Genomic DNA, 25,908 nt, shown 5'->3' with positions numbered 1-25,908 from the left:
AATGAGTATATTTTCAGCCTTATATTATAGAGATGATATAATTGTAATATATTACAAACTTGGTATTAAATTAAAGGCCGGAATCTCCAGATTAATATTATACCAATATTTAATAGTGTTAATGCCATTTTCAAGCTTTTATCAGTGAATTGCTAAGTAAACACAAAATATGGGCAGCCATTTTGAAAAATGGCTGCCATTTTGGATTATAACAACTTTAGGCAATGCCTCCCCATCTTATTTTAGTTGTCGGACCATAACCTACATTCATACCAAAAGGAGTTTTCTTATCACAATTTGCAGTTTTGATAAACGTAGCTCCCCCACTAGTAGGAAAACAGGTATGCCCTAAGTCATAGCATTTGTAGGTTGGGTATAATAATTAACAAACATGCTTATCGTAGGTTTGTAGGCATACTTGTTCAAGAATATGCCGTGGTAGGTTTTGTTTATACATGTTATGTTTTAATTCTTGTCTAATGACGATATTGATTTGTATTAGTGCGAAAATGTTAATTTATTTGTCAAGGGCATGAGCGGCCCTCTAGTACATGAAGCACAACATGAAAAAGAATAAATTAAAGGAAGGTAAAAAACGGATCAGTTGCTGAAGGTCTAAATCTCGGAAGGTCTAATCAGACCTTCGACACACATTTTGCAGTTTGTACTTGATGCTGAGGATCCCATGAATCCTGTACAAAATAAAAAAAATGTTTCATTCAAACTACAATTTTATTACTTTTCCGAGAACCAGCCTTTATCAGGACTTCCGCTCCCACGCTAGTTGGCAACGTCAACTGTGCTATATGAAAACAATAAATCTTGAGTAAATATACTGTAATGTTGAATTTTGAGGTTGTGGTGTTCCTTCGTAAACACATTCAATTATAATCTAGGAATATGTAAATTTATTGTTATACGTTAACTTTATTGATATTCGATTTGCTACAGTACTATTAAACCTATAACATTTTCAATTCATGTGCGTTGTATTTTAGAGTTGGGGAAACAAAAGAACCCTGTGTGCAACTTATTTATATGATACTAGCTGTGTGCCCGTTCTACGCACGGGGATCTTAAAGTAGACAGTTGAAACCTTCTTATATTAAGAAAAGCAGTTGGTTTGCATATTTTCAGATATGCTGGCAAAACTATTATATATAAACCTTCGCAAATACAGTATCTGACAGTTTCAAGCCAAAACAAATCTATGAGGCATAGCCCTAAGGCCTATAGTTGAAAGTTACTTCCCACAATGGTTAAAGGCATTTAAAGTACTACCTCAACCTTACCATTTAACACTTTATTCGGGTTGACATTTTCATTATCAAGGTGCTCTTGTCCTTTTCGTGACACTGAGATATAAGGACATAAATGCGTTACCAACAGACATACACACAAAAATACAGAACTTAATTAGGGAATTTGCTACGTTTTAAGCATAACAAAGTACATATAAAATTAGAATTTGAAATCTTTGTCAATGTCATCAAATTTTATCATAACAATTTATATTTGCTTGGACCGAAGATGGCCCGAAATGCTGTCGAAATGACGGCTTACTTTATAAAATGAAGTACTATAGACAATTTAGATTGGTAATGGTAATTTAACCTATAATAAAAATTACCAAAATAGGCCACGAACTATTGATACATAAACAACGTAAATCGTAAACAATTCATGATGGTTTGCTAAACAAATGTTTTACTTAAATGAGTTATCATTTTCATAGCATAAACTAACATTTTGGAATCCAGACAGAAAAAGCAAAACTTATACAGTTAAGACATCAATTAAATTGAATAAGGCTGTAATACCACTGTATAAATAAGGTGCAACACCAACGATAACTAATTTGTAAATTACAGTGATGTGTTGGTACGTAAAAATGATTCTTGCTGCTACCAACGGTTCTAAGGGAAAAAACCAGTACCAAAAACCAACGTTTACAGTTAAGAATTACGTCCGACAAATTAAATGCGTTAATCAAGTCCCAAGGTTATTGATTTCTTGGTTTTGGATTTTCTCGTGAAAAGTTATCGGCAATCAAAATTATTTCCCATTAATTGCTTTATTCGTAAACAACTTTTAATGTAAACTTATTCAGTTAAAAAAAAACAACCTTATAAAAACAACTGTTTGTTATTTAATAGATTACGCAGGCCTATTCTCTAAACAATGATTGGTATATCTTTTAACATTAGAATGAAATGTGACAAAAATCACGCAATGCTGGGTTTTTGGACGTTTGTAATTTTATTTCTTAAATAGGGAGGCCGTGTATTCTAGGGAAAAGTACCGGTAACAAGGATCGTCGTCGAAAAGGTTGTTATGATTAATTTTGTAGGCGTGGCGTAAGTACCCAAGAGATGGGCTATGGGCCTATTGGCTGTATGGTCCAGCGATTGCATCATACGGTGAGTAGGAACAGAAAGTGACACATTGGAAAAGCGAGTTTAGCATCATCCATACACCGTAAACCTCTGTTACAATCACCCACTGCAGTTGTGATTTTTTACTTTACACTTTACACTTTACACAACCACCATTGAAGGGCCGTCAATGAGTTAGTAAGGTATTGGCGACGATCATTAATAAATTCAAGTTTCCCAGCCCTATACAACACTGATTCAAGGTTATCAAAACTCAAGAACAATTTTATACACAAAGAATCTCTGGTTCCTAACCTGGATGATGTTATTAAATTTCATTTACGGTTACACTATATTATTCCACTTGCGGTTAATTAAATCCGTTATGTACGATTTTAATCTCACTTAGATAAATGGGCTTTGCCTTCAAAACGTGATCGGAAATGGTTGTGGTATTTGTAAACATATCAGTGACAGTGAGAAAAAATAATCTTGATCCGAACAGCTGTTCGTTATTTCATAGATCATTATGTGATAAAAATTGGACGAAAACTTGACAAAAATCCCACAAAACTGCATTTTTTAAAGTCCGTAATATTATTTACTAAGTAGTGAGACCATATTTTAATGGCTAAAGACACTCTCGCCAATCCAGTGAATACATTAAAATGACTTGGATCTTGATAGGTACTCTCGTTTTCCTGGAGAAGATTGCGTAAAATGCCATCTTGAGTGTTACAGAAAGACAGAAAGACAGACAGACAGAAATTTAGATGAGACTTGTTTCGGCTTCTTTAATGTATAAAACGTAAAAATAACCTACAAATGAATGATTCTGATCAATGTACAGACAAAACTCCAATTTTATTTATATATATATTCTCATTGGTTGCAATTTAATAAGTGGTGTAGCAAAACACAAACACAAAATTTATTGAAATGAAATTAAGTCAATGTTAAGTGAATACTATTAATAAACATATTTGCGACATAAAGACATTTAATTGAAGCCTAAAAAACAGTTCGAAAAAGGCATTCTATTCTTTATACTAGTAAAAATTAAAATGAGGGTATAAAAATAGTTTTCAAAGATCATGTTGATCAATGTACATTCATCTAGTCTTGAAAAAATAAGTATTTAAAAGCTTACTCCAAACATAATGAAGTTGATCGGTTGTTAACAAAATGTCATCATTTTTCAAACCATGTAAACCTTATAGTTTTCCAACTGTTGCCTTGTTGATTTTTTTATGTTTTTTTTTTACTTTATGATGTTTCAATTAATGGTTCAAATATTCATAGTATATATATTTCTGAACAAGATCATATACCAATGTATATATAACTAATAAACGTTCCATAAGCATTTTACACGAGAGAACACTATTCGGCAAGTAGCCGGTCATCGTAACCGGTCATCATGAAGGAGCTTGGACGTCGTGCAACAGCGCTGAGCTATATTGGACGTCGTGCAACAGTCAAATATTTATTGGACGTCGTGGCACTTGGACGTCGTGCAACTGGCAGCGACTTTGGACGTCGTGCAACACTCCCGCAAATGTAACTTTTTTACAATTCTATAGTGCGCTGTTTCACGACGTCCAAGTGTCACGACGTCCAAAGCTTGTAGAAAGGCTATATTTTTGGCAGTTACTGTACTTTTGGACGTCGTGGCACTTGGACGTCGTGCAACAACTCAAAAATTATGTTTTGGACGTCGTGGCACTGAATAAATATTATTGGACGTCGTGGCACTTGGACGTCGTGCAATGCATCCCAATAATGCTTCAATGTACAAAATATTTTTTTTGCTCTACACGTGGGCTAAAATAAAAATTGAGCATTGATATGTTTTGAGGGTAAACATTTTTTAAAGATAATTTTTGAAAATATGGAACCCTTATAACATATTGTTTGCATGTCCCGATCTTGCTGGTTTGCGAATAAAGTTTATCCAGCTCTACAAATTCATGCCAAATTTCATCAACATTAGAACAAAACTACTTGAGTTATCGTGTTTACAGACACACATATAATTGTGTATATAACAAATTTTGAAGGAATATTGTTTTTGGCCACAAGGGACATTAAAATGAACAAGTATATCGGTCTTGGGGGGTCTTCCGTGCCACCAACGGTAATAGCATTTTCCCTATAGGGAAATTCTCAAAAATAATATTTTATTCCAAATTCTATTAGCCTTTGAATAGGCTGATTTGGTTTCAACCAAATTTATTCGTTTCCACTATAAATACCACCATTATAATGACTAAAAGTCTTATGAAACAAAACAAATGTTTAAATTAAACTACATGACATGAAGCCGAACAAATTGCTATGTAGCTGTTAAGACAAACAACTTACTAGCCAGTATTACACCTGTCACTAAATTTATGTCTTGTCACAATTCCCAGAGCTGCTCACTTATGTGGTGACGTTTGTCTTTGTCGCAGTTGAAACAATGAGGAAATCCGTTTGTGGGGACCGAGCTTTGCTTTTAGAATGTTTTGTGATTTATCCACCCAACTTCAGTAGTCAATCGATTAATTACAAGTACAGTAAACACTGTTTAGTGTAAATAAATTTCATGGAGAACAATAATTGTAGAAGTATGAAGATTTATTCTACTTCTAAACTAGTAATTCTTTTTATTTTTTGATCAAATGTACATATTTATTTTCCATTTGAATTATAACAAAAATTGTGTATTTTCAATCAAAAACCTGTTACTAACCAAAACGAACTCTTTTGTAGCAGATTCAAGAATTTTGCTTCTTCATTATTGGATTGAGCTACTGCAGTCAGATTTATTATCGTATTGTTTGACATGTAGCCTGTGTTTATGTGTTTGTGTCACTGGTTACTTCTTGATTTCGCTGAAGTAGGCAAATGTTTTTGTTGGGGAGGGGTTAAAAAATTGTTGTGGGAGCAAAATTTTACAAAGAAGTTTCTTTTTGTCATCGAGTTTTAAATTTAAACCTCTATATTTTCCATGAGGAATAATCCATATTTACATCAAAAACCCTTTACCTCAAGACTTTTCAGTTCCAAAGAGCGTAGTCCAAGGATTTTTAAGGACATAAATTTGCCAATGTGTGTGCCATTGAGAAAAATCGTATGGTCTGTGCGTTCACGGCGAACATAATATACAGACAGAAACCACCTCCATGTTACACTGTCTTAAATAGTTATAATGTTCTGAGGTTTAATCTTTTTAAAAGTATTTCCCTTCTACAAGCTACAAAAAAATATATATATATATCAAACGTCGGTAATCCACCGATGGAAATACAACAATGTAACAATATGAAACAATACTATAACATCAATAGATAATCAAAGAAATGTGTTTTGATAGTTTTAACTCAAAGGCCTAAGGGCCAACGGAACACGGTGTGCACTGTAGATATAACATAAGTGTTGTTGACGTGCAAGAAAATAAGATCTTCATGCATTCTGTTGAGAATAGCCGAAGCTATAAATAAAGAGTCAGGTGTAGTGTATGATGGCCAGAAAAAGGTCATTTGTCAAATCTTTCTCCCTCCCTCCATCAGCAAACCTCTCTCTTTTGCGCTTCAAGAAACAGGTGTTTTAAACGAACCGCAAACCATAACGCTAATAGTTGACATTAATTAGTACGATATTAGTAAACAATTTTGTACGTTCGCAACCATAGTAAATTTATAAAAAAGAGGGAAATTAGTTGACGTCAAAATTAGTTTACAATTTTTACATACAATACCTATAGAGATTTGTAATAAAATATAATGCGAATAGTCTACATATACTATACTATATGTGACGCAATGTCGTACAATGTTAGTTACAGATAGGTAAGCCCCATCCATATTTCAGGACAAATTATGCTAATAATTGACATTTATCATTATAATATCAGATTTACTAATTTTCACTTTCTTATCTAGTTTTTCAAAACATAATGACAAAGATTACACTTTTATTCGTAAGTTAACTAGCAGTTTTTACACTAGCAACTTGCTTTCAGAAAACACACAACGCCAATACTGTAGCAGTATCTATTAGTACAATATTAGTTCACAATTTGAACGTTCATATCGAGTATTTTTGAGAAAAATAATAGCCTGCTAATAGTTGTCATTTTAATTGATAAGTAAGTTGGTGTGTATATTATATAAAACATCGTCACCCATACATTACTAGTACAGAATTAACAATTAATTTTAATAACAATTAATTCAATGAGCTATTAAATAACAGTTGATCTTCAAGGTAGTGTCCCTTAACCCTTTCTCCCTTAGGCTTAAATTTAGAATAAAATATTCTACATAATAATATAGACCAGTTTTTTAAGTTTGATTTTTCTAAAGCTGTCATTCAAAAAAGTTCTTTATTTTTTTAAACCTAAACAACTGAAGAAATATTAAGACTTGTACTGTATTTCCATAAATATTACAACAGTATTGAAAAAAGTCACAAATATAACAACCTATCAGTAATGAATTTTGAAATCTCTGAAAACACTTAATAGAGACATATCTGCACAGTTAGACATTTATTGTACTCTTTATATTTAAAGACTTACAGGAACATAATTTCTGCAGCTGAAAATATTGTACAGCCGCATTGCTTTAGTGGTAAATGATTTGTCTTTGTTTTGAACATATATCTTGTACATATATGATTAGTTTGTACATTGTACAATGATTATATTAATCTAGACGATTATTTCTGTTATAATAAATATTGTGCACCTTATTGTCTATTTTAACATCATAGGTATTTTATATTTTTTTAAATACCTGGCATAAACGCCAAAACCAGATTACTGTAATGATACATCATTGGCCTTACTAGAGATGACATCATCAATCGGTTGTCCAATGACAAACAGCATAAAAAACTAAAATCTGCTTCGTTTAGTATCGAATCAGCAACCTAAAGACTTGATGGCATTATAAACACTCCACTACCAAGACAATAAAAAAATGATTTTTTGGAAACTTTTCATCAAGGATTACCAATATAAAAGTCCCCTTGGAAAACTGTTCACAGCAACGCTTTAAAAGAACATGAACTTATCACCATCAACGACGTTTAAACCAAGAATACAAATATAACTGTTGCAAATATTTTTCCCCAAAGGTGATATTAATTAACTTATTTTTTATAAAACCGTAAATCAACATTGAAAAGTCCCAAAATAAATATTTCGAACTGACGTGAACAGTTTGTAGAAAAATGATGATACGACTGAGTCAAGTCTATCATATAAAAATATCATAACACATTTTGGGAGGTTAAACTGAATGCCAACATTAACCGCCAAATACCAAAGCTAAAGAGCACTTCAGGTAGAAAATGTCGAAGTTATTTCCATCCACTGATTTAACAGAGCGTGTGTTGGCATCAATACATTCATAAAATTCATGTGCATTAATGAGACCCTACTGTATAGAGTAAAATGACACTTAACAATTTTATAATTATCTCTTTTGTAACCGCAATTTGTAAAACTTCACAATCTTGAGTTTGTGATAAACAAGACGTAAAGTACGTAATTTCGTATAATTTCAATGTGGCTAGTCCATAGAAAATCCACGTTCATTATATTGATTGGATCTCTAAATATATAATAATTCTATATAAATTCTAGCTCAATTAACCAAGTAGGCCCTACTGTAGTTGTTCGAAATTGAGTAAAGATAAAAACACGGGCAACATGAACTACCCCATCAATTTATGGTAATAAAAAAACAAAAAGGGAACTTTTGTTTATTTAAGTAATTTTTACTTTCTCGAAATTGGGCTGATAATCGGGAATTTAAAACAAACATGCACAGTAAAAAATATAGTTTTTAACTGTTTATTGAAGTTTTAAAATAGACTAATCTTCAAAAAATGTAACTTTAAAATAAATATATTTATTTTGAAGATGCACAGATATTTTCAATTTTCGGCCTTAATATATATTATTTGCTAATAGAATTATGTATAAAATTTTAACGAATTGGGGACATCCAAATTAAAAAGTAATTTGGTCCTGGGTCTAGGTCTTACTGTCCACCTACGGTAATAGTTACTTCCCTACAGTTCACTAAAGCAATACCAATAAGTCCAATAAAATAATTAATGTGTAATACACAGGAGTTTTTCCATAGAGAAAAAGAACAATGTAAAATGAAAAGAACAATAATGAAACTCTATGTCCGAAGATTCTTTTCTCTAAGAGAACTTGTAAAACTTGTTACAGCGCCAGTTTCTGGCTTTGATTCAAACGTTCCGGTCAAACTTAAAAGATCTTAAAGTCGTCATCTTGGAATCAATTTGGTAACTTTATCATTACATCATCATTATCTTTTAGATGGGGACGCCACCTATGTGCATATTTTAACCCAAATACTAGTGAAGGGTGAATGTAGATTTAAGTGTAATGCATTTTTAACTATGATCAGCTGTTTCATTAGTCAGGATCATTAATTTAAAGCCTAATGATCAAGCACAGCTGGGTCCAGTTTCAAACCATCAAAATCAATCTACTAGCCGGTTCAATCTACCCAGTTATTATGAGGTGAAGATATTAAAAAGTTTAAACAGTTACTACTTTACAACTACATGTTTGTCAAAACTCAAGTTGATGAAACCAGTATTAAAAACCTGTAGCCAAACGTACATAGATAATCTAAAAGGTAACATTTTTACCGACAAACAAAAATATCTTGATGTAATTGCAACATATAAACATTATAGATATAGTTAGAGCAATATTGCAAACTAAACAACGATAGTCTTGATACTTTTTGGTTTCATAATTCCAAAAATATAAATAGACGATTCCAGTACTGTAATCCAAACTTTAAGAGGACAGTGTTATTTAAGCTGTACCAACACCAACTGTACAACCTTATTATTCTTGTCACGTTTTGCCCTCTAGTCTCTTTATCCAGTTTTCTCTGTCCTCTTGATCTTATTTTTATACTTTGGGGTTAATTTTAAACCATAGTTTGTTTAGCTTGGACTTAAACATGAGCATTATCTCTTGTATTTTACGTTCTGTTTTTGGAAACTTCTTATATGCTTTGCACAGTGAAACTTTACTTCCATCGGTCCAATAAGATTTTTTCACATTTACCATCAAAAATTTGAATTTCATAATGATATTGTGAGGTTGGAGGAATAAGTAATTTAACCTGATATAACAATATGTTGGGCAAAATTAGTGCAAACCTCCTTTTAAGGTACATTGGTATAACTTCTAATTATTTGCTTTAACAGATCTTATTTTTTGAATATCACTTTTATTGGTGAAAAGAAACAAAAATAGATGAACCAATATAATCTCTATTGAAACCTTCCAAATATATTTGTCCGCAAACAACCCATAAAACAGAACATTTCAACAAATAAAATTATCAAAAAATCCAATTTTAGGACCACGGTCAATAGGAATAGAAGTGCTAATTGTTAACATTATTGAAAATAAATCAAGAAAATTTTCATGTGATAACAGTTATGTTATTTTGGTGTTGTAGAAAACTGAAATAAAATATTTCTGCAATAAATTCCTTCAAGTTAATTTTCTTTGTCCAAGGACGCTAGGTACGAGCCTGGGATTTTTTTCACAATACTTCAGGCTAGATCTAGGGGTCGCGGCATTATCACTTACATAACATCCATTGGTGATTTGGCGGGATTTGAACCCGGGACCTCTTGGACCAAAGTCCCGTGCTCTAACCACTAGACCAGCTGGCTCCCCCAAGTTCAAGTTAAACTAAAGGGAATAAGTGTATCATTGTTATGATAAACGTAAAGTTTTATTTGTTGAAACTGTGTGAGTCTACTTTTTCAAATGGATATCTACACATTTTACCACAGGTTATACATTTCGTGTTACTGAAATCAGCATTGTTGTTGAGTTGGTATCACTGGAAACACTCGCTATTGTTTTACATGTATTATAATTTAAATAATCTGGTCATTGTTGTGCAATTTAAACCACTGAAATTGCCTGATTGTTGAACACATGGTATATCTGAACTCTATTTATTTGTGTGCAATTTATTTGTAGCACCAAAAGATACATAATCTGGTCATTACTGAATAACTGTTATGTCACCGACTTCATTTTTCAACTGAAAGTTTGGTAATTTTTTAAGTTATTGCTATATAAGGCAGTTGATTGAGCTGTTTTAAAACCCTCACATCAAATTTCTTGCGTTCTAAACATACTCGTCCACCGACCGATCACACCTAGGGTACACTGCTCGTGTTGTGATATTTCACATTAAATCTGCTACATTAGATCCTAGTCAACTGCAGATTCGGGCTGTTCGCTTGAAATGACGAGAAATCCATAACGGAACAGTTGCCAAGCTATTACGCGTCTTGTATTTAATTTCGTATGTAAGTTCGTTCAAGAACAACCAACATAATGTCTGCCCTGCTTGTTACTAGTGAAGCTGTTGTTTGATAAGTTATGAATGCTATTTTCCTTTAGACGTTATTGAATTTTGTAATAAAATCGTTGTAAATACCACTGAACATTTTGAGTGATAGTAATAACAGTAACAGTTTGAGTGATCTTTAATAAGTTTAAAGGCAAAACTAAAGTCAGCCTATCTCAACCTTACTGTTTGTGATGTTCATTATCAAAAGAAATAATGCAAATTTACTACATTTATAAATAAATATCAAAGTACCCATAAACTTTTGAGAAAACTAAAAGTCACACCCCATAAACCATATAATTAAAATGTTCGTCATGACGAGAAACCTTGCACAAAACTATCCATTATTTCATAAATTGACGTTTTAGGTCGTAATTCCTTTCTAAAGGGAACTTTCCATGTACCTAATGTTAAAAATACCTCACCTGTACTTATTTGTTTGTTACTGTATTCTGTTTTTTTATTTCAGCATAACCTAACCAATACTTATGAAGTCAAACGGGTTGTTGTATGTGTGTGTATATGAGTTAATTAATCAACTTTAATAATTTGTCACAATTTATAACGCTCAAGTTTCATAAACTAAACTTGACGAAACATACATTTCAAATAGAACTTCTTGTTGAAAGCCACAACAACACAACATCACGAAATGCCTAACAAGTGTCTCTATTCATGAAAATATTGACGTAAAATTTTACAACCTCACTCTGACAAAATTATGTTTTGGCTGCGAATAACCATTGTTGTTTTATCCTACGCGTCCAGCGTCCAACGATCACAGTTATGATGCTTTTAGTATTCTCATTCTATTTTGAGAGCCTAAGTGGTGATAAAATGAAGTACAGGCTTATTAAGTGGCTTTTAGTTAATTCAATTGAAAAAATAGCTCTGCCAAAATAGCTTTCATTTCAAAAGAAGCTTAAGGTTTTATAATAGAAAGAGTAGTATACTAAACAAGGTTAATAATTTGCAAACCTCAACAGTTAAACCTTAATATCAGATGTTTTACCGATGCATAAAATAATACGTAAAATTTAATAACTAGGCTACTATTTATGTGATTATCGTTTAATGATTTTAAATTAAATTTAAAAGTGTAATGTTGTACGCTCCAATCACAAAACTAGATTTGACCCTATCTTAGAAGAAATGCAATTTATAAACAGGATGTTAAGTAAGCCAAATTAAAACTTCACTACATATTCAAGTACCAGTTAATTATTGTATTTCTTTGAATACAACATATAGACTTTTATACTTTTATCTGAAATGGCGACCATACAAAGTAGGTATCTTAAGCCAAGTATGAATGGAGATGAGTGGCACGATCTGGTAGTCTTGTTCCCGACTAGCCAACATTTTCCTAGACAGGGCTGTTAACTAATTGCAAATACAGCTAATGGCAACTAAGGTCCTACAGTTTATATGGGATCCAAAACAAATTTTACCTAGCTATTTACGAATTGGTTTAATTTTTAGGATAGTACTGTAGATCGTCGTAGTACTCACTAGTGCGGGCGTAAATGAACAAACTTCCAACGGAAAAACATTTGGCGTTTCAATTACTAAGACTAAAAGCTCCAACCCTTGCATGTTAGAGTGTTGGATTTTATAGAGTACTCAACTGATGAATCAGCTTAACATTAAAATTATAAATTGATCTGCTGAATTTAGTTTATGTATTATACAGAGTAGGGCAATGAAAACTAAATTGACGAATAACACAAAACCTATAATTTTTACACTAGTTATATAAAAACACATCAAAACAAAGGTAATCTTTTTACATTTTGTCCTAAATAAGCCATTATTCAATATCTTGAAAACAACAAACTTAAAGTGAAATCCTTGAAAATGTTTACATTCTTCGAGTCGCCTGAAAACCCTGTCGAATACGCTTTCAAGCATTTCTCGAGGAATCGCTTGGACCCTTCGGTGATTCTCTGTCTGAGTTCGAGCAGGCATATTGTATCTTGTTTGGGTGGAAATGGATATATAGATGCAAGATCCTTCCAAAATATCTCCTAGAAATTTTAAGTGCCAAGGACTTCTTCCTGGCGGACCTCTTTGAGTTTTGAGTGACTGCGGTCACTCAAAACTCAAAGAGGTCGTACAAAAACAGGAATATAAATTTCAGGAATTTCAACTAGTTCATGTCGTACTGTCTCCACATTGGCTGGTTTGCGAACAGTTTTATGGCTTCCAACAAATATTTTTTGTGTTGCACTTTTTGTTGCAATATTTATCATCTGGTAGCTAAAATAAATTGTATAGTTCTTATTGTCCTACCCTGTATATTGAAAAGTGCTCTACAAAAAACATTAACAAAAATTACAATAACAACATTAATACACATTGCTACATTGCTAAACATTTTAACGCTGCTAAAACATTAATAAACATTGTTACATTGCTAAACATTTTAACAGTGCTACATGAACACCAGCGCTAAATTCACCAGCGGCACTTGTGTAAATTATTGGTAATTTTGAAGGCAGAACACGTACCCGCATAGGATTAACTCATTACTGTATCAACATTTCTGTATTCGTCTTTGTCAATTTTTTTTCAGTTTTACTACATAACTACAAACCAATTTAATATTTATAGAGTCAATGCTTTGTCGTCCGGTGAAACGTGTAAAATGATATCGATCAACAAATATTAACTGCCAGTTTAATAATTATGATAATTAGTTTTTCTTGAACTTTGTATTGGGTAAGTGTATGTATTGTAACACAACTTTTGCTTTTACGATTCTTAATATAATATGATGCCTCATAATTATGTATTGGTGTGGAAACAAATGTATATTATGTAATAAATTGTGTGATTAAATAAAATTTCAGTTATCAATTTAACTTTACAATTCATATTGAGGTGTATATCATAAATATCATTTAGGGAGATACAGTATAACGTGTGGTATGTTGAGAAGTTTTATTAAGCATATAAAACAATATATTGTAATCACAAAATATTACGTGAGTAATGTTTTCCTTTTTTAGTACACAAAAAGTGCTGCGTTTTAAACATGATTTTTCAAGTATGCTATACGATTTAATTGATATCGATTTCTTTCTCCAACAACGACTTTAAAAGTGCAATTTAAACCGTATACCGAACCAGGACTACCACAAGTCAGTATTTTAAGCCCATGTTTCTTTGTTTACGCGCGTTCATTCCCAACTTAAATATTTTCACTTGCGATCAAAGTGTTCAGGTATTTGTTTCTCTATTCTCCGTCTAGAGCTTTGAGTAATATAATATTTACGTCTTTAGAGCGACCAATATTTAATTAGTTGGTGTTTAATTTTCTAGTTCAACCATGATTTCAGTTGGTATACGTTTATAATGCACACTATACATACTAAAACATGTTGAAATATTTCTAGCTTTTCTAGTTTAAACCGCTGTGGGAAATCCGACCCTACCCCTAAAACAAACGTTGTAAAAGCAAATGTTTTACTTGATATTATATCTTTACCTCTTTTAAATACTGTAGTATAGTTCTTTGCTAAAACCTCAGTTTAAAAATCAAGAATATTATAACAGAAACTTTATTTATCACAATCATAAAGAAATTACGTCATTGGCCCAAATGCCTATACTAATAGCTGTCTGGTATGACATTTCCATTTAAAAAAATAAAGTCATGTTTGCTTTCGCGTCAGTGACATTATTTGTTTATTTTTATGATTCATGCCGTTTCTACTCTAATATTCGTGTAAAATATTTATACAAATGTGTTTTGATCTAAAACATTTAGTAGTAAAAAAAATAACTACAAGATTTCACAATTCATCGGTGTTCGTTGGCTAGCCTATCAAACGCTCGTTATCTGCATTGGTATAATATATGGTCTGATACCGCAGCAGCGAAGTCTGATAAGCCTAACTGTTCCATTGTTGTAGTAGAGCATGTGGTATTATGGTCAGTGAAGTAACATAATGTTGCATAACCTTCACAATCAGTATAGGTATTGTTAGACTCACGTTATGCTAAAATCCAAACGTTTAGTTTATTTTTGGTTTGTGAAATGAGTGTAGCCTCTGACTATTGGATACAAAAAAGATTGTTGATCTTTATGGACTAGTTGTAGCCATTGTTTTTATAAGTATTGTACTTATACAGGGTGAATAAAAAGTCAAGACCCCCCCTCTAATACTTTTTCAAGTAAATATACAGAGATATCCTTTTGGTGGTCGTGCAATCTTAGCAGGAAGTTTCATTTTATGATTTTGAAATTTTTGAGTGTCCCCCAAAAGGGGTGATTTGGGGGGCAACTCAAATATTTTAAATGTAAACCCCCTACAAGTGACACCTCATTTTGAAGTGTTTACAAAAACTTAAAGAATGGTGAAAACTAGAGGTCGCTATCTCTTCTCTATCTAAAATAGTAGCCAATATTAACATTACGATCCAATTTTACCATTGATTTTCCACAACATTTGACGGGCTACTATTTTGGATAGAGAAGAGATAGCGACCTCTAGTTTTCACCATTCCTTAAGTTTTTGTAAACACTTCAAAATGAGGTGTCACTTGTAGGGGGTTTACATGTAATATATTTGAGTTGCCCGCCAAATCCTCCCTTTTGGGGGGGGACACTCAAAAATTTCAAAATCATAAAATGAAACTTCCTGCTAAGATTGCACGACCACCAAAAGGATATCTTTGTATATTTACTTGGAAAAATATTAGAGGGGGGGGGTCTTGACTTTTTATTCACCCTGTATAAATCCTATCCTGCAGTTGTAAGTGTTATTGATTGAGCCACTCTTAGGATGTCCTAAGTAATAATTGTATTTCCCCCATTAATGTTTTGTCACCGTGGTAGTTGATATGATGAATTTACATTAAGTTGTAATTTCAGATTGATTTAGTCAAATAGTTGACATAAAGGTTTACAACTGAAATCAGAGTAATTGACAACAGCATTGCTCTGTTGGATCAATTCAATGAGTAGTAATTCACATGGGTACGGGATGTCTATACCTCAAAGGTTAGGTCAATAGTCAAAGGTTTTGGTTAACTGCAGAGTTTATTTTTAATTAATTTTGATCAACGTTGATTCTTATCCAATGAAATTGGCCTGTAAGAGTGATATTTTGGCCTAGGGATGCAGGTTTGAATCTCTTTCACTAACAATAGTTTTCTAGTAGACAAGTAGACTTCACATCATGAAGCAACATCTGAAGCCTGTGTTACGTTATTGATAACTACCAGTTGACAAAAACAAATTGTAAACGAAAACGCTACATAAACCATAAAAAAAATTTAAATTGCCTTTCGGTTATTGGAAAGAATGACAAATATTTTAATTATATTTTAATCAATGACATGCTTATATGGTGTGATTTAACGTTTACATTACGTTAGGGGAAGGTTGTTTATATTCCGTAACTGCTTAGGGGTTGCAGCAATATCGGTCCATCATTCCACAATGTATCGCCTGAGTTCCTCCCCTTGAACTAACTAACAACTTTGAATTTATCTCAGTATTTTGTATAAAATAAAATATTATATGATTTTGAGTAATACCGTCCATTCAAATATTTTTGTAGCCACTTTTAATATAAAAAGTGTTATATTGAGCCCGGTATAGTGTGCTGTTGTATAATACCGTTTTCTTTCTTATTGTCTTTTACATATAACTACTCTAACTAATAGGCAACTGTCGATTAAATTTAGACACCATAAAATGATCTAACCTAAATATAAACTATATAGCTTTACACAATAAGGGAAAGATAAACTTAAATTACAGTGATCGTGCGTTTGTTAAGCAACTGCTGTTACAATATTACACTTGCTACAAAAAAAAGACTACCTAAACAAATAAACGCCTAAAATATAGTAGTATGTACACCATAATAATCTTACAAAATTTGTAATTATGGAAAAGGAGTGTTCTTACTTGAAAAATTGATTTACTATCTCTATCCATCCTGTTTTTACAATATTTACGCCAATAATTTATTTTTAATCTCCGGCCACTATTCTTTCAGGATAATAAGGTTCTAAAATAGATAAAACCAAAAGGGAATATTAATAATACATCGTTTACATAAATAAACCATGAAAATTTGCCAAAAAAGAATATTAACAAAATATTGTTTACATAAATAAACAATGAAAATTTACAAAAAAATATATTAACAAAATATAGTTTACATAAATAAACCATGCAAATTTACAAAAAAAAAGAATATTAACAAAATATTGTTTACATTAATATGTAAACAATAAACCATGAAAATGTTAACTTTTCCCTACGTATACATTTATATTTTATTCTCATTCTTGTTTCTATATCTCCTCCTTAAAAAAACAACTAAAATAAAACTGTTATTTAAAGTACATATCAGAACTGCTGCTACAATACTACGCTCTACAAATTAAGCTACTTAAACAAAGAAACATGAGAACAATAGTAATGACTAACAGTGTACAATATACATGGTGGTACTTTATAGCAGCGTGGTAATTAAGTACCATTGTAAACTAAGTCGTACAATTCGTTGAGTAAATTAGTGTTATTGTGAACAATAGAAATGTATTGTTTTGTACCCTTTCTGAAACGTTTTATTACAGCTTAGCTAGTACTTAACAAACTATTAATTTTAAATAAGCTTTTGTACAGCCTTTGGCTATAGTAGGCACTTGTGCATTTAAAATAAAAAATAATTCCCATGAGCTGTGGTCAAATTTGCCATTATTTTTCCTATGCATCAAAATATGTTTGAAACCATCAACGAAAACTTGCAAACTTTATCCTAGTTGAATTGCCCATAAACTTACATACGATAGACTCAAATAGAAAATTTACCTTATACAACTTAGCAATTATGTAAACATACATAGTATTTTCACAATTGAACCATATGAAAACATAAAAAAAATCATAAGTGTAAACCATTTGGTCGTTTTAGTTTATTTGTTTGTGTTTCAAATAGTCCTTACAATTTGAAACTGTTTTAAATGTTGTACCATTTAAACTCACTTTGTAAAATAAAAGGTTTATTCAACTGTGCATTAACAAACTGACCAAGGCTGATCCATACAGATGTGGTGATTAGTTCCATTTTATTCCAAACTTAACTATATTTGTTCCCATAGTTTGTGAAATATTATTGATAAACAGAGGTAACAGTCAAAACTTTATGCAATTTTGTCATGTATTTGTTAATTTTATATACTTTTACCCTCTATACTTTTAGTCATGTTATCAAGGTTTATTTAACCAACCCCAAGTAGTGTACTTGATATTAAAACCTATTGAAATCTCACAACCAGACTTTTGAAATAAAATTATAATCCTAAACTAAAATAACCATAAATTAAAAATCAAACCAGAGTATTTAATAAAGGAACTATTACAATTACTACACATATTTAAAAATAATTGTAATAGTTCCTTTATTAAATACTCTGGTTTGATTTTTAATTTATGGTTATTTTAGTTTAGGATTATAATTTTATTTCAAAAGTCTGGTTGTAAGATTTCAATAGGTTTTAATATCAAGTACACTACTTGGGGTTGGTTAAATAAACCTTGATAACATGACTAAAAGTATAGAGGGGAAACCCGATTTTTAACTAACCTTCATAACCATAACAAATGTGTATGTTTTATTCGTATTAACGAATAGTGTTAACATTTAATCATTCTTCTTCAATTAGGTTCATAGACTGATTTTAGTTGGATTTATGTGTAACACGTAAAATTTCAAAATAACTACGATTTAAAATACTTTTAAGAATCAAATGATCTAATTTAACCGAAATTATAACTTAGATAGTCACTAAAACAAACAACTATTGTATTTTAATTCTTTTATATGTTCAAAAGCACAATTTTAGATTAATTAAATATACAGTATTCATAAAGAAAAATGGCAGTTAAAAAAAGAAGACAAGTTCACAAATATAGAAAGAATACCACGAAAATTTTAAGAAACCAAGAGATTTTTACAAGAATGTATTTTTTGATGTGCGTTTTCCCCCATTAGTGAACTTTATTACATGTACGAAACAACATCGAACCACAGGACAAAGGCCCCATTTATTGTTTTGCAATATTTATAGTGTTCTAACTTTATTTCTGGCCAATCAGTGGTAGTTTATGTTCTACCCGATCCCTGTTATGTCTGTCAGTTGATTTGTTTGTTTTGACTAAGTGACAGACGAGATCGGTCGTCAACCTTTGCTGAACTCTAGGGTTTGGGCAGTTTCCTTCCTAAATATTGAGAAAGACAGTTGATATAGTGTTTGTAGTATTTAAAAATAGTTAACATTTTCAAAACTGTTATTTTAGTTTATTTTCAAAGTAAATTTTACATGGTGTTTTTAATATCTCAACCCAAATAGTAACAAATGCCGTGAGACACCTTTAAACGAAAACCTTGATCATAATATACATAATAACATATTATAATGGTATCCCTGTTTTCTTAACTTTTTGCCAATTAGCTTGTAGGTATTGTTGCATAGATATCTATGCGGCTTAGTGTTATTGATAGTTTATTGTAAAGAGACTCATCGTGGTGTTTTCGCAAGCTTAAATAGAAATGTCATGTAATGTAATGTAGATCTACGTTTGATTGGTTTTCTACAGATCATGTTTCCTTAAACATTTTTACAATTCTATGAATAGTTGATTTTTATGTACTGGAATCACGCTTGGAAACTGAATTTCAAACCTGTCATAGCATAGAAAACCAATAGTACGTTTAATTTGCAATACATACTTTTTAGTGTGCGAAATTACCATATTGTATAATTAAATACAAATTCCCAACCTTAAAATTTATAGATAACTAGGCAACAATGCATATCAGCTGATTGGCAATGAAGAATATATAAAACAGGAGTACTAACAAAGTATGCGCGTTTTCGCCACAGTTTTTTTACTTATTATTTGGGTTGCGTTAAAAAAATATCTTGTACTTGGCTATTCCTGAGTAAGTAAGTCCCTGAAAACCATACTTCCCATACAGTATATTCCTCTTAAAAAGTGATAAGCAACATATCTACAGTATAAGTTTTTTTAAAGAAGAAAAAATATTGTTTATATTTATTGTATTGAAGAAGAAAAAGAGTTTAAAATTACTGTCCTACATACTGTATATTGCCTTTCCTCTGAAATTCGAATTAGGTAGGTTATACTGTATTACAAAATACTTAGGGATCAATAATTCATTTTTGTTTTGCATTCGGTTAGTTCTATTCTGTAATTTCCAGCCTTTCGGTGTCGTGATTATTGCCCTTTTGAGTAATCTGAATACAGTACACAAATTATACACCTGTGACCTTACCTTACTAAACCTACTTGGAAATAGAGGTAGTGCCTTATACAGTATATGTTCTATTTCAAAACAAGACATTCCTATTGCGATAGAAAAGCATGTGACGGAAGGGGCACAGAGCAATAAATGAGCTGTTAGCTTACTCTATGCAGACCGTAAATTGCCTTGGACAACGACGCCGCTACGTCAGTAACTGCAGAAATAGACGTTTTGAAACGCTCTAGAAATAAATTGTGTCAAAACGTGGCAGGAAGCCCTTGAACTCGAATGCTGTGTGGTTCTTTATGTTTTATTTTGTTTTCTGATGGTGGATTCAACATAAATCTGCTACGAATGATTTATCAATGCTGTACGGCTGTTGAAACAATGTATACAGTTTAACGTATCGTAACAAGAATTAGTTTGTCTCAAATTAACAATTTTGTGTCACAATATTATCACTACAAAATAATCGTTACATGGTCATAATTATTAAGTTATTTTATAACTTATCAAAATGGAAACATAGTTCTAAAGGTAGGAAACGTAAGTTATGACATCAATAGGCTAAAGTTTTTATGAACTGTAACGTATTAACCATCATTAGGTAAAACAACGCTGTTATTGTTATTAAATTATCCTTTTTATAATATACTATTGTACACATAGCAGATCCCAGAAGCATGCAATTAAATATTTTGATCATTGATTTATTGAGGTAGTAAATGTTGTACTGCTTCGTACTCAAGGTTGGAGAGAAAAAAGTGGTAACACAAATACACCTGCGTACTTTGATCTAAGGTGAAAATATTTATGTGGGTAATGAACGAACGTAAACAAAGAAACATTGATGGTCCTAAAATACTGCCCTGGGTTACTCCTCACTTAGTGATGGACTGCGCATTAATGTTGCAATGCATTGATTATCCGGTACACCAATACACCCCAGTTGCGCTAAGATTAGTTAAAACGTGTCAGAATAAAGTATAGTCTATATTTACCCACAATTATATAAGATTTATTTCTCAAAATCATCTAAAAAGAAGTGTTAGAAATAATTTCAGTAGTTTTCAATGTGTTTAAAAAACATTCATCCCCATTAGTTCCCATTAGTTTCAAAATAATTTTCAATTTTTTCACATTTTTAGAGCTTTATTTATTAACTTTAATAAAAGTATGAAGTACGAAGGTTGTAGAATTAAAGTACTGATTAATCAAACCGTAGAATTAGTCATACATGTTATATATTTTGTTGGGGCTGATTTCAGTGTTGTTAGTTCTTGTGTAGCATATTGTGAGTTTGGCATGTTTGAAGGTTTAACAAGAGTTTACAAATTATCTTGACGGAGCCTTGTCAATTTACAAATTTCTATACTGTCAATTAATTGCTATTCAATCCATATGTTTCATAATGCTATCAAACCTAACTGCTTATAACTTAACCATATTTATAAGTATCCTCTAATGACAAACTAAAAGTTGATCAAACACGCGGTGAAAAATTCGGATAAACTATTTGATGTTAGTGTCTGTTTGAACATATTCATGTTTTCTATACATTCATAGACCCATTACTTAACACTAACTTAATATTAAAACTAGTAGCTAGTTAAAAAATTACCTTAACATTTTTGGGATCCAGAATGTTACGAGCATTAAATGTACTAAACTCATTACATCGTTGAACGCATGGCACTCTGTAGCAGCACTAAGAGGTTATACATTGTGTTCTGCAATGTGCTAAGTTTACCCATTGTGTTGTATAGTTCTATTGTCGGTTCGGTTGTCAATAGCAAGCGTGATGGAATGCTTTGAAGTTCCTCCCACACTAAACTCGAGGTATGAGTGACAATAGGTGTTACATCTTCACCTTCGTTAGTCTACACGGGATATTAATACACCGGTGGACCGAGCTTTGCTTGCTGAACGGTCTTGCACTACACGTTTGTGTGAAGATATGTATAATAGACCACGGACAATTTTATAAGTACTTAATTTCTGTGATACATTAGTTGTTTGTTAACTACTTTTTTTAACTGTTCACACACCAACTTAAAAATATTAACCAAATATTAAGACCCATAATGACCATTGCTTGTCTTTGATAGTAAGAAAGAATAAAGCGCACTGTGCAAAATCGATGATTTTATATACCGTAAAGTAAGAAAATGTAGTCAACGTTGGGCAAATTCAAGTGTTCTGAGACATGGAAAGCACACATTAAACCAGGCTTAAACGCGTTTTTCTAACGCGTAATTTATATTAGTTTAGAACATAGAATATAATGTTTCTAAACTGAATATATTCATATTCTTTCTCTAGTAAATCTCAAATCATCATAAATAAATTACGACTGATATATTCACCATTTTTACACTTAACACCTACAGTATATTAAGGTTGGATTGCTTAACATATTTTACTGATATTATTTGAAACCTCTACAATCAAGATAAATGTTATTTTAATCCAAACTAATTTTCAAAGATTTTTTTATCGAACCACAAAAAAAGTAATATAACAAGTTATTTATTGTTGTATGAATATAAATATGCAGCCTAGTTACAGAAGTTCAGTAGGAAAATAATTGTTTTTAATTACTGTAGTTAAATTATTATTGAACGACACATCTCCAAACTTAAAAAAAATAAATTGTTTACCTACTATTCTTGTACAATACCTTCTTTTAGAGTAGGCGGATATATAAGTCCAATTTCTTCTCAGCTTAGCTGTCAATGATTGTTTTTCACTTCGCATCACGATTTTTAAAAATGGCGATATTATAAAATTGACTTAAAATACAATATTACACAATGGAAGAGTAAACAAATTCACTAAAATCTGGTTTACTATAACATCATACACCTTTAAACAGGGTGTGATTGTTGTATTGAAACAAAATCCACGCAAAAAGTTTATATTTTTATACAACAGTGAGACACAAATTTATTGTAATTTTGAATCTATTAACGTTCATTTCGCTGCAATAATATTTAAGTGATCACACATACACATTATATGAGTTAATGTTGGATGAAGTTACATAAACTATTACAACTCTTTTACACTGATCAACGACAATAGACTGAACTGTGTATCAAATGTTATCACTTCCGGTTGCAACCAATGGCGACTTCCTGTGATAATGGAAGGTCTAACCTATTTCGCGCTTAATTTTATTCATTTATTCTTTTGCATTTGCATCGCTGGACTTCAGGCAATTCACATCAGTTAGTTTCGCTGCAATGTCAGAAAGAAAATGCGTTTTCCAATTATACCGGCCAACTTTGTTTACTAACATATTTAGCAAAGTGTTCCTTAATTCCCCGCATTAAGTAGTAGAAAGAAAAACCTATAGACAAAATTTGGTTAAACTTCCCTATCACAAATTATTGGACTAAACGAAATTGCACATGGTATAAATACTGTACTATGTGTTAGGATGAATATTATACAGTATGCTCAATGGTCTATCAATATTTCTGCCGGGGAGTTTTTTTCCTTCTTTGAGGATTTTTTATTATTGGACACTTTCCAAATTAGTGATTGATATTATGAAACACAGTGCAGTACATGTATTATTATTTTGGAAAACTGATATTAAAAATGTTATGTATGTTGGGATATTCATATTTGATTTATTATTTACTCCTTGTAAACGGGAAAATAAGATTACATTTTCTACAGATCGAAGAAAAAAAATGTTCTCGAATAAAACAATTTCTAGTCATTCCAGGGTAAAAAAAATCACCAAAAGGAGGGTATGGGGTATCGTTACGACTTTATACAGTATTGGATTTCTTTGGGCCTAGCACAATCTCAAAATAAGAAAGAACATTCGTAAATTCAATTGATACAAATAGTTTCTTAAATGATTCAGTGTAACTTATTCAGTGTAGCTTATTGACTCTCTTTTCAGTTTTTGTTTCTTATTTTCCTTTATAAAAGGACAACATTACAAATGTGCAAAAATTTAAAAACAGTGAAATACCGTTACAGAATAGTCATATGGACAAGCAAGTAGTAGGAAGTTCTACAGTACGATGATTGATATTAAACGATTAAAACAAACTATTTGGTCGTCAGTGAATTTTACAAGTTATCGTGCCTTCTTTTCCTATGTCATTGCAGCATCATAAATAGCGTCTCTTACTTTTTAACAAGTTAAATTTCTTTGAGCCACGAATGGTGAGTAATACTCTGGACATTGGTCAGACGGTTTGGTTATTTTTACTTCCTTTAGCCCCCCCCCCCCCCCAAATCAAGCGGAAGTAGAAATTAGTCATATTTGTCAGGAGAGGCCGTGCAGATTTTTCACCGTCTAGGCAAATTTTCCTAGTGATTATTCTTAAAGATTTAAAGTTTCTTCGTGTGCTTGTTACACTTGATTTTTTACAAACCAGTTGCTAAAACTACTCGCAGTAATGATCAGAATAGACAAAGGTTTCGTAGGCTTCAACTTTAAAACACAAAAACAGTTTTTCTACCACACTATGATGTTTTAGCTGTTTTTCAAACGCCAATAGGAGGCTGAAAGCTAAGTTTTGCTGTCCGTGCCAGCTGTCATCGTCATTTGGGGGCCAAGCAGGTTTTTACATTCCTGCTGTAAATAAGCTGTTCGCTTATTTACTTAAAACATTATTCAATACACAAGCATTGAATTGCAATAGACCTGTTTTATTGCGCTGCCTAGCAACTATTTATTATTCTTTCTGCTGATTTCTTTGAATATTTCTTCACATAACTTTCAGGTTATTAGTTGGTTTCACTATTAGTGTGCATTTATTGTATAAAATTTCTCAATTATGTATAGTGGGGTGAAAAATAGTATTCGTGCTTCGGGTCGAAAGGGCTTTGAAGCTTTCGGTCGGATCTCGAGCCAGCAAAACCTCATTTTCGGCCCCAGGCCCAGGTATGAAATATACTATTGCATCCTTTCTTTAGAGGGAATCAATATATTATACTTTGAATTGTATAAAACTGTATATGACCTGTGTGTTTAGGATACCTGTTATCCTAAATAGGGAGAATAGACTACCATGAGTTCGAAAAAATATACTTGTTTTGTATATCATACCTACTTTATAAACAATTCCTTTAAGATAATTCAAAATAAGATACCTATATTTAAAAAATGCAAACACAACTCACTAACTGATTACTATATATCAAAAACTACAAGCCATAAAAACTCGGGAATTAAAATGGAGGTTCCTATAAGATATTTTGTATCGTTAAAATAAGATAAGATACCTATATTGAAAGATGTGTATATGACACATTTTTATTACGCACGCAATAAATAAGTTATCCTTTTAATTTGAAAATAAATCACATATTTGCCTCTGAGACCTATGTGATTTATTTTCTGATTTATTTTAGATTTATTTTAGATTTTCAATCTAATGTACGAAATAACAACGAAATGTAAACAGAAAATTAAAAAAAAAATGAAGAAACTCCAATCACATGTTTTATTGTTTACAGCGTGGGGTGAAAATAGAGAGAGAAGTCTTGTTAAGATATTACATACTTAATTAAAGATTACAATTAAGTATGGAATTGGGTTTTCTGTGACTTTTCCCGTAAAAGGGATTGTTGGTGCATGGGCCAACAACTTACTACAGTATACAGTAGCTGATTGAGTATTTTATATTATTATTTTATATGGACTTCTCAAAAACTTAAGATGTTGCTATGGATACTTAATTTTAAACAACTTAAACCTGAATAATAAATCAATAGCCTGAAATGTCATACATATTTTAACATTGAAGTTTGAATTCCCAATTAAAAGTTCAAAAATATTATAAA

General features: G+C 31.5%; 1 protein-coding gene across 2 annotated transcripts in view; it reads right to left on the bottom strand.

The window, feature by feature from the left end:
- LOC129001675 (G protein-activated inward rectifier potassium channel 3-like) overlaps positions 1-25,908 on the bottom strand; it is a 97,646-nt gene that overhangs the window by 51,292 nt on the left and 20,446 nt on the right. The window contains exon 1 of one of the 2 annotated variants that reach the window (XM_054429064.1): positions 22,775-22,854. The exons of the other annotated variant lie outside the window; for it this stretch is intronic. Coding sequence (XP_054285039.1) covers positions 22,775-22,851 — 77 coding nt within the window. The 5' untranslated portion in view covers positions 22,852-22,854. Of the gene's footprint in view, positions 1-22,774; positions 22,855-25,908 lie in introns of those variants that run through there. 2 annotated transcript variants of the gene reach the window in all.

This window comes from Macrosteles quadrilineatus, unplaced genomic scaffold, assembly GCF_028750875.1.
Source record: "Macrosteles quadrilineatus isolate MER2022 unplaced genomic scaffold, UCM_ALF_1.0 Scaffold_8__2_contigs__length_117827958, whole genome shotgun sequence".
Classification (NCBI taxonomy): Eukaryota; Metazoa; Arthropoda; class Insecta; order Hemiptera; family Cicadellidae; genus Macrosteles; species Macrosteles quadrilineatus.
The sequence above is the reverse complement of the archived record's forward strand: the minus strand, read 5'-3'. Positions and strand labels throughout refer to the sequence as shown.